The 11,017-nt window shown below is 49.0% G+C and overlaps 1 protein-coding gene across 2 annotated transcripts in view; it reads right to left on the bottom strand.

Moving 5' to 3' along the window:
• LOC139394378 (thyrotropin-releasing hormone-degrading ectoenzyme-like) overlaps positions 1-4,793 on the bottom strand; it is a 50,965-nt gene extending 46,172 nt beyond the window's left edge. For both annotated transcript variants that reach the window (XM_071142433.1, XM_071142432.1), the window contains exon 1: positions 3,532-4,793. In XM_071142433.1, the coding sequence (XP_070998534.1) occupies positions 3,532-4,256 (725 nt within the window). In that variant the 5' untranslated portion in view covers positions 4,257-4,793. The remainder of the gene's footprint in view (positions 1-3,531) is intronic.
• Positions 4,794-11,017: the final 6,224 nt, after the last annotated feature.

An 11,017-nucleotide genomic window follows, 5' to 3' on the forward strand; every position in this document is an offset into this window, starting at 1 on the left:
TGGTCGTATGGAGTGAGGGCTGCAGATACGGTGCCGTATGGAGTGAGGGCTGAGGACGACGTGGCTGTATGGAGTGAGGGCTGAGGACGACGTGGCCGTATGGAGTGGGGGCTGAGGACGACGTGGCCGTATGGAGTGGGGGCTGAGGACGACGTGGCCGTATGGAGTGAGGGCTGAGGACGACGGTGCCGTATGGGGTGAGGGCTGAGGACGACGTGGCCGTATGGAGTGTGGGCTGAGGACGACGGTGCCGTATGGGGTGAGGGCTGAGGACGACGTGGCCATATGGAGTGAGGGCTGAGGACGACGGTGCCGTATGGAGTGAGGGCTGAGGACGACGGTGCCGTATGGGGTGAGGGCTGAGGACGACGGTGCCGTATGGAGTGAGGGCTGAGGACGACGGTGCCGTATGGAGTGAGGGCTGAGGACGACGGTGCCGTATGGGGTGAGGGCTGAGGACGACGTGGCCGTTTGGAGTGAGGGCTGAGGACGACGGTGCCGTATGGGGTGAGGGCTGAGGACGACGTGGCCGTATGGAGTGAGGGCTGAGGACGACGGTGCTGTACGGAGTGAGGGCTGAGGACGACGGTGCCGTATGGAGTGAGAGCTGAGGACGACGGTGCCGTATGGAGTGAGGGCTGAGGACGACGGTGCCGTATGGAGTGAGGGCTGAGGACGACGGTGCCGTATGGAGTGAGGGCTGAGGACGACGGTGCCGTATGGAGTGAGGGCTGAGGACGACGTGGCCGTATGGAGTGAGGGCTGAGGACGACGTGGCCGTATGGAGTGAGGGCTGAGGACGACGTGGCCGTATGGAGTGAGGGCTGAGGACGACGTGGCCGTATGGAGTGGGGGCTGAGGACGACGTGGCCGTATGGAGTGAGGGCTGAGGACGACGGTGCCGTATGGAGTGAGGGCTGAGGACGACGGTGCCGTATGGAGTGAGGGCTGAGGACGACGGTGCCGTATGGAGTGAGGGCTGAGGACGACGTGGCCGTATGGAGTGAGGGCTGAGGACGACGTGGCCGTATGGAGTGAGGGCTGAGGACGACGTGGCCGTATGGAGTGGGGGCTGAGGACGACGTGGCCGTATGGAGTGAGGGCTGAGGACGACGGTGCCGTATGGAGTGAGGGCTGAGGACGACGGTGCCGTATGGAGTGAGGGCTGAGGACGACGGTGCCGTATGGAGTGAGGGCTGAGGACGACGGTGCCGTATGGAGTGAGGGCTGAGGACGACGTGGCCGTATGGAGTGAGGGCTGAGGATGACGGTGCCGTATGGAGTGAGGGCTGAGGACGACGTGGCCGTATGGAGTGAGGACTGAGGACGACGGTGCCGTATGGAGTGAGGGCTGAGGACGACGGTGCCGTAGTACAGTACACCATGACGCATTATGTTTCCAGTACAACAGATTGCAACGTTGTCACGGTTTGTGTTCGACCACTGAATGTGAATATTGGACAGAGGCTCCCAGAAGGACTTACACTGCTGAGAGCGCTTAACTGGCTATTTACTCTGAAATGAATGCCAATATGTTACTCCATGCAAACTAACACTGCAGATGTAGACCGAACAGACTCATTCACTAAGGCACTTCTTTGCAAATATCAATTTAGGAAACATGTTGGTAGAACTCAACAGAAGTAAGAGTAGATGGACTGAATTCAACCTGCGTCATCGGGCATGAAAGGCCAGTTGGGGTGCGGTATGAAAAGTAACACATGTAAATATATATTTGTCAGTGTTTATCTTGAAATAGTTTCCTTGTCTTCTGTTTAGTTAATAACTCCATTGGTTCCTGGTCAACCACAGTGAAGAAACAGAAACTCACTACTTTCATTCATCTGCTTAGTCTGCCCTCATATTTACAGTAGAAAACATTGACGTGTTTTACCCATTTTTGTTTTTCATGATAACCAAGGCAAAAAAATATTTGACAAACAGTTGCATTCGTGATTGGAGAGAAAAAAAGTTCCACCGAGCAAAAATGTTATAAAATGTAATTTATAATAATTCTGTAAGTACAGAAATTGTTTGCTCAGTGGGAAATTAGTATCCAACTAGTCGGTGATGACTGTATGGAGTTTGTGACAGAAACTATGTGAGTTTATTACAGTATTATAGACACTATGTCCTGGGATTTACTATGGTCTTCTAGATTAACCCCTTACAGTATTATAGACACTATGTCCTGGGATTTATTATGGTCTTCTAGATTAACCCCTTACAGTATTATAGACACTATGACCTGGGATTTACTATGGTCTTCTAGATTAACCCCTTACAGTATTATAGACACTATGTCCTGGGATTTACTATGGTCTTCTAGATTAACCCCTTATAGTATTATAGACACTATGTCCTGGGATTTACTATGGTCTTCTAGATTAACCCCTTACAGTATTATAGACACTATGACCTGGGATTTACTATGGTCTTCTAGATTAACCCCTTACAGTATTATAGACACTATGTCCTGGGATTTACTATGGTCTTCTAGATTAACCCCTTACAGTATTATAGACACTATGTCCTAGGATTTACTATGGTCTTCTAGATTAACCCCTTACAGTATTATAGACACTATGTCCTGGGATTTACTATGGTCTTCTAGATTAACCCCTTACAGTATTATAGACACTATGACCTGGGATTTACTATGGTCTTCTAGATTAACCCCTTACAGTATTATAGACACTATGACCTGGGATTTACTATGGTCTTCTAGATGAACCCCTTACCTTCTAACGACTCATCATAGAGCCAAACCGGTGCGTGTTGGTGAGAAGCTCTTCATAGATGGGTCATAACAGTTTGTTTTCAAATCGTTTGGAATTTATAAACGTATTTTTTGGGAGAACCGTTTTCGGTATCTCACAAACACCGTTTTCCTGTCTCACAAACACAGTTTTCGGTATCTCACAAACACCGTTTCCCTGTCTCACAAACACCGTTTCCCTGTCTCACAAACACCGTTTCCCTGTCTCACAAACACCGTTTCCCTGTCTCACAAACACTGCTCTAGGCTGTTCATATCTGTTGTAGGATGTATAGTTTTGATACCAAAATGTACTTTATAAAGGGTATTATACAATGTAATGCTTTTATTTAAAAAATGCCACCAGAGGGTGTCAGAGTGGAACAGGCGCAGTCCCTCATTAATCACACACACTAATGGTTGGTTATCAGCCGATACAGAACGAAATGTTTTAAAGGGGCTTGAAGCCCAAAACGGGCGCGTGTTACTGTGGGACTCAAAGAGTTCAGCTGACAGCGTCACGCGCTGCTTTGAAGTAGGCACTTGGGTTGAGAGACAGACATGTCAGCATAAAACGTGTTCAAAATCAAAGGCTGCTTCGTAATATAATGTCTAATCTGTTTCATTTTGGGGGGAGGGGGGGACAGATAAGGTTAGTGGACTGTACAGGCTATAGGTTATTGGACTGTACAGGCTATAAACACAACGCTACCTCACACGTCATCATGCCATGGGGTGTGGATGCATAGAGTAACTGTAATGTAAATGGTTACCTTCTCTCTCCCTGCAGCATATATGAGCTGCGGAAAAATCCCAGGAGTTCACTTTCTATTTGAGCGTCGAAAGTAATGTTTACTTTATACGTCCTCATGGGCTTCAGTTCCCTGTGCAAAGCGATCACATAAACCTGGTTTCCCGGGTAATGGAATTGGCGGTGGATTCTCATGACACCGGGTTTTTTATTATCCGAGTAAACCGCCACTTTCTCCACCTCGAGGCGGTCGGTGTGAAGCACTATGAATTTGGTAGAGTTCACACACTCGAATTCGATGTTCACTTCCCCGGAGAAAGTAAAGTTATCCATGTACACTGAGAGACGCAGGTCGTAGTGCCGGGGCCGGAGAGATGTCGGTAACCGGAGGTGTCTCCACGGCTGGGCTTCTTCATCTTTGTGGTTCCCGTTCCCATCCCGTGACCCGTTGAATTTGGCGTTAGAGCCATTGCCCCCTCGTGAGCTGCTCTCCCCCGCGCACTCCTCGAACCGGACGCTGAGGAGAACCGCGATGGCCGTGACGACGATGAGGGTGAGGATGGAGATGGCGAACCCCAGGACCAGTTTCTTGTGGACGGTGATGCTTCGCTCCGTGGTCCGGGGCCGAACCACCATGCTATCAGCCCATTGGTCCGACAGGCCTCTGCCGTTCCTCATGTTATTATCCTCTATCCCCATCGGAGTGAATGATAAGCCCTTGCTGCCAAGCTTATCCTCCAAAGACATACTATGCCGAATCAGAATATGAGGCTTGGTTGGGGTCCGGGCGCAAAAGGGAAACGAAATCCCGATAACATAGTGTCATCAGTCAGGTCTAATAGCTGCCACTTAGAATAGTCAGAAATATGTCGCGGAGATGAGCACAGCTGATGCCCTGTTGAAGTGTCCAGCGGTAGCAAATGCGACGCGGAATCATAAAAGTGCCCGAAATCAACTTTCCTGATAGATTGAAATCACGGTTTAAATCACAAGCTCGGGTATTGGAGTTGAATATGCTATCCTAATTGTTATCTATCTGCCTTCACGGCCTCCATCTCCGCGCACACAAAGTGTTGCACAGAACACAATCCATCGCGGGGACTGATGCTGCTGCTGGTGCTGGTGCTGATGATGCTGTTACTGATGGTCCTCACCCTCCGAGCTATGTGCTCATATTGAGAGCTGCTCCCACATCTACAATATAAAGGACTCTCTCTCTCTCGCTCCGTCTCTCTCTCTCCTTCGCTCCGTCTCTCTCTCTCTCTCTCTCGCTCTCTCTCTCTCTCTCTCATTCAGCGCCGTAGGAATCTCAGCCTACTTCTTCTTGTAAGAAGGAACTCACGACGGATTTCAACCAGTTAGGAGAAAAAAAACAATTACCAACGACAGAGAGCGAATGAGTTTCCCAGCCCCTCTTGCTTTGCCAGAGAACAAATAGACCTAGATCATTGCGAAATGCGCAGTAGGACAGAGTAGGAGAGCTCTCCCTCCCTCAGTACAGAATAGCGGGCACATCTCCTCGCTCGGTGAGAATACTGTAGGATGGATAGAAACAACGCATCGTCAGGAAATTATATAGGTCTATGTGGGAAAAGACTTCAACTGTAGTCAAGTGCTGAAACCGTCAATTGACAGGGGGGGGGGGGGGGGGGGGCTACGGCAGGCTACACACAGCGGTGGTGCAGCAGCCAACCCCCGTCGGGCTGCCTGCCACCTATTCACAGCCTACCTAAATAGACTACATCATGGCATTCATGCTGAGCGTGATAATGACGGTAGTAGCCTGTTTTAACACCAGTAGCAATAATACCATAGCCTATCTGAAACATTTACGCACGGACATTACGCACGGATTTAGGGGGTAATTTGACACGAGCATAAATCTAAATGATGTGATACATTGTATTAAAAAATAATTCATAATCTCAGAAACACTTTATTACAGTGTCTTCAGTGACTCCAGAGGAGTGATATCAATGGCTGTGGTCTCCTGTACAGTCATTTGATGTTCGCCATCTTGTGGACCTGGAACAAAGCGCAGCCTAATTGTTGATAATTTCCCAGCCAGTAATGCACACGGACGGTGTTATTATTCATATTTCCGTAAACACTTTTCTCAAACCAGCTCAACTAATAGTCACACACGAGTCTGTAGAAGATACCCCACGCTGTGTTTTGTCATTGGTCTGGAGGCCTGGAATAGAACACGTATAATGTGAATTCTCTATTCAGCCCCAAGTAACAAAATATAGTTACAAGAACAACATACTGACACTTGATTAGGTAGTTATTTGATTCAGAGTTAGCAGCAGTGGGTCTTCCTGTTGAATCTCCAAGTAGGAACATTTCTCTAAAATCGTACAAAATCCATCTGATTACTGAACAAACATAGAGATGTGGACAGTAACAACCAATATCTGTTTATCGCCACACTGTGCATTGGCACCACAAACTGCAAACATGCCATACAATACACTATCCCTGGAAAAGGTCATTAACAGTGACTAATGGTGTTTTACCAAGGTGCGACCCAAATGGCATCCCTTTTTCCCTATATAGTGCACTACTTTAGACCAGGGTCCACTGTATATAGAATAGGGTGCAGTTTGGGACACAAGCCATATCAGCAGCTCGCCGCCTCTCCCTCAGTAACAGTTTAACCGGAGTGAGACAGACCGAGGTGAAACAGTCACCACATCTGTAATCGACATGGAGAACGAGGAACTCTCCCAGCACAAAGTAATCAATACGAGTCCTTAACGACGCCAGCAGCAGCCAGACCCAGCAGCCAGACCCAGCAGGCAGACCCAGCAGCCAGACCCAGCAGCAGCCAGACCCAGCAGCAGCCAGGCCAAGCACCCAGACCCAGCAGCCAGACCCAGCAGCCAGACCCAGCAGCCAGACCAAGCAGCCAGACCCAGCAGCAAGACCAAGCAGCCAGATCCAGCAGCAAGACCAAGCAGCCAGACCCAGCAGCAGCCAGACCCAGCAGCCAGACCCAGCAGCCAGACCCAGCAGCCAGACCCAGCAGCCAGACCAAGCAGCCAGACCCAGCAGCAAGACCAAGCAGCCAGACCCAGCAGCAAGACCAAGCAGCCAGACCCAGCAGCCAGACCCAGCAGCAGCCAGACCCAGCAGCCAGACCCAGCAGCCAGACCCAGCAGCAGCCAGACCCAGCAGCAGCCAGACCCAGCAGCCAGACCCAGCAGCCAGACCCAGCAGCAAGACCCAGCAGCCAGACCCAGCAGCCAGACCCAGCAGCCAGACCCAGCAGCCAGACCCAGCAGCAGCCAGACCCAGCAGCCAGACCCAGCAGCAGCCAGACCCAGCAGCCAGACCCAGCAGCCAGACCCAGCAGCCAGACCCAGCAGCAGCAAGACCCAGCAGCCAGACCCAGCAGCCAGACCCAGCAGCCAGACCCAGCAGCAGCCAGACCCAGCAGCAGCCAGACCCAGCAGCAGCCAGACCCAGCAGCAGCCAGACCCAGCAGCAGCCAGACCCAGCAGCCAGACCCAGCAGCCAGACCCAGCAGCCAGACCCAGCAGCCAGACCCAGCAGCCAGACCCAGCAGCAGCCAGACCCAGCAGCCAGACCCAGCAGCCAGACCCAGCAGCCAGACCCAGCAGCCAGACCCAGCAGCAGCCAGACCCAGCAGCCAGACCCAGCAGCCAGACCCAGCAGCCAGACCCAGCAGCCAGACCCAGCAGCAGCCAGACCCAGCAGCCAGACCCAGCAGCCAGACCCAGCAGCCAGACCCAGCAGCCAGACCCAGCAGCAGCCAGACCCAGCAGCCAGACCCAGCAGCCAGACCCAGCAGCCAGACCCAGCAGCAGCCAGACCCAGCAGCAGCCAGACCCAGCAGCCAGACCCAGCAGCCAGACCCAGCAGCAGCCAGACCCAGCAGCCAGACCCAGCAGCCAGACCCTGCAGCCGTTTAGCTGTGTATGGAGGGGAATGGTTCGCTATTCATATTTACTCTAACTCTCCAGGGTTTTCAGATGTCTATGAAATATGACCTAGAATTAATTATAATATGATGAAATAGTTTTCCTTGCAAACAAACAAAAAAACAAGGCAATTGATTATGTTAAAAAGCAGCTTTTTCTGTGTTGGAATGTTGTGGGCGAACCCCAACAACAGAATGGTTTGGGCGTATACTGGTCATACGCAAATATTAATGCGGGTAGATCGCTGATTGGTCAGTTCATTCTCCTCAGGAGGATGACATCATCCTCTATGAGGAAATAGCAAGCAGTTTTAAATAGTCTGTGTTAGCTGAATCAACAACATTATTTGAGTATGAGTATGAATTTATAAAAGTTAGATTTTCAGTGGTGGTGGTCTGTGACATGGTCTGCATGGAGACATTAGTCTGGGCTGTGGTGGTCTGTGGAGTGGTCTGCATGGAGACATTAGTCTGGGCTGTGGTGGTCTGTGACATGGTCTGCATGGAGACATTAGTCTGGTCTGTGGTGGTCTGTGGAGTGGTCTGCATGGAGACAGTAGTCTGGGCTGTGGTGGTCTGTGACATGGTCTGCATGGAGACATTAGTCTGGTCTGTGGTGGTCTGTGTAGTGGTCTGCATGGAGACAGTAGTCTGGGCTGTGGTGGTCTGTGGAGTGGTCTGCATGGAGACAGTAGTCTGGGCTGTGGTGGTCTGTGACATGGTCTGCATGGAGACAGTAGTCTGGGCTGTGGTGGTCTGTGGAGTGGTCTGCATGGAGACAGTAGTCTGGGCTGTGGTGGTCTGTGACATGGTCTGCATGGAGACATTAGTCTGGGCTGTGGTGGTCTGTGGAGTGGTCTGCATGGAGACAGTAGTCTGGGCTGTGGTGGTCTGTGGAGTGGTCTGCATGGAGACAGTAGTCTGGGCTGTGGTGGTCTGTGACATGGTCTGCATGGAGACATTAGTCTGGGCTGTGGTGGTCTGTGGAGTGGTCTGCATGGAGACAGTAGTCTGGGCTGTGGTGGTCTGTGACATGGTCTGCATGGAGACATTAGTCTGGGCTGTGGTGGTCTGTGACATGGTCTGCATGGAGACAGTAGTCTGGTCTGTGGTGGTCTGTGACATGGTCTGCATGGAGACAGTAGTCTGGTCTGTGGTGGTCTGTGACATGGTCTGCATGGAGACAGTAGTCTGGTCTGTGGTGGTCTGTGACATGGTCTGCATGGAGACAGTAGTCTAGTCTGTTGTGGTCTGTGACATGGTCTCTATGAAGACATTAGTCTGGGCTGTGGTGTCTGTGGCGTAGTTCAGTAGTATCAGTGTGTAGTAGTGGTTCAGTAGTATCAGTGTGTAGTAGTGGTTCCATAATATCAGTGTAGTGGTTCAGTAGCATCAGTGTAGTGGTTCAGTAGTATCAGTGTAGTGGTGTGTGCATGTGTGTGTGTGTGTTAGAAGTCGGGATGATTAATAAATAATTTGGGCCGATTTCAAGTTTTCATAACATTCGGAAATCGGTATTTTAGGGTGCCGATTTGCCGATTAAAAAAAAAAAGTGTATTATTTTTTATATACCTTTATTTAACTAGGCAATTCAGTTAAGAACACATTCTTACTTTCAATGACGGTCTAGGAACGGTGGGTTAGCTGCCTTGTTCAGGGGCAGAACGACAGATTTTCACCTTGTCAGCTCGGGGGATCCAATCTTGCAACATTGCAGTTAACGAGTCCAACGCAATAACGACCTGCCTCTCTCTCGTTGCACTCACTTATCTTATAAAAAACAATCAATAATAATCACTAGTTAACTACACATGGTTGATGATATTACTAGATACTATCTAGCGTGTCCTGCGTTGCATATAATCTGACTGAGCATACAAGTATCTAAGTATCTGACTGAGCATACAAGCATACAAGTATCTAAGTATCTGACTGAGAGGTGGTCGGCAGAAGCAGGCGTGTAAACATTCATTCAAACAGCACTTTCGTGCGTTTTGCCAGCAGCTCTTCGTTGTGCGTCAAGCATTGCGCTTTTTATGACTTCAAGCCTATCAACTCCTGAGATTAGGCTGATGTAACCGATGTGAAATGGCTAGCTAGTTAGCGCACGCTAATAGCGTTTCAAACGTCACTTTGAGCCTTCTAGTTGTTGTTCCCCTTGCTCTGCATGGGTAACGCTGCTTCGATGGTGGCTGTTGTCGTTGTGTTGATGGTTCGAGCCCAGGGAGGAGCGAGGAGAGGGACGGAAGCTATACTGTTACACTTGAAATCCTAAAGTGCCTATAAGAACATCCAATAGTCAAAGGTTAATGAAATACAAATGGTATAGAGGGAAATAGTCCCATAATTCCTACAAAAACTACAACCTAAAACTTCTTACCTGGGAATATTGAAGACTCATGTTAAAAGGAAACACCAGCTTTCATATGTTCTCATGTTCTGTGCAAGGAACTGAAAAGTTAGCTTTCTAACATAGCACATATTGCACTTTTACTTTCTTCTCCAACACTTTGTTTTTGCATTATTTAAACCAAATTGAACATGTTTCATTATTTATTTGAGGCTAAATGGATTTTATTGATGTATTATATTAAGTTAAAATAAGTGTTCATTCAGTATTGTTGTAATTGTCATTATTACAAAGAAAAAAGAAAACAATTGTCTGATTAATTGGTATCGGCTTTTTTGGTCCTCCAATAATTAGTATCAGTATCGGCGTTGAAAAATCATAATCGGTCGACCTCTAGTGTGTGTGTGTGTGTGTGATGTGATGTGATGTGATGTGTGTTTGTGTGTCAGTGCATTCATGTGTTAAAACAGGGAGAACCTCTCTAACTGAAAATCAGCAGTGGAGCATCAAGGTTACCTACAGGTAAAGATGAGGGTAACCTTGGACGTTTTGTGAGACTGAACAAACACAGGCCTACAGCTAGTACTGTCTCTTTCAAAGGGACTTCTGCCAAGCTTGTGAAACTTCCTCACAGATGGTGCATTGGGAACACAGTCAGACATTCAGTCAATATCAGTCAGTCATAACTTCAGAAACATAATGTCTGGTCAACCGGAGAACTGACTTCTGGATGTAGTTTGGGATCAGTTTGTCAGAGACAGAGAACTGACTGGATGTAGTTTGGGATCAGTTTGTCAGGGACAGAGAACTGACTGGATGTAGTTTGGGATCAGTTTGTCAGGAACAGAGAACTGACTGGATGTAGTTTGGGATCAGTTTGTCAGGGACAGAGAACTGACTGGATGTAGTTTGGGATCAGTTTGTCAGGAACAGAGAACTGACTGGATGTAGTTTGGGATCAGTTTGTCAGGAACAGAGAACTGACTGGATGTAGTTTGGGATCAGTTTGTCAGAGACAGTGAACTGACTGCTGGATTTGTTTGGGATCAGTTTGTCAGAGACAGAGAACTGACTTCTGGATGTAGTTTGGGATCAGTTTGTCAGAGACAGAGAACTGACTGGATGTAGTTTAGGATCAGTCTGTCAGAGACAGAGAACTGACTTCTGGATGTAGTTTGGGATCAGTTTGTCAGGGACAGAGAACTGACTGGA

Source organism: Oncorhynchus clarkii, unplaced genomic scaffold (assembly GCF_045791955.1).
Source record: "Oncorhynchus clarkii lewisi isolate Uvic-CL-2024 unplaced genomic scaffold, UVic_Ocla_1.0 unplaced_contig_8354_pilon_pilon, whole genome shotgun sequence".
In the NCBI taxonomy this organism is placed as follows: Eukaryota; Metazoa; Chordata; class Actinopteri; order Salmoniformes; family Salmonidae; genus Oncorhynchus; species Oncorhynchus clarkii.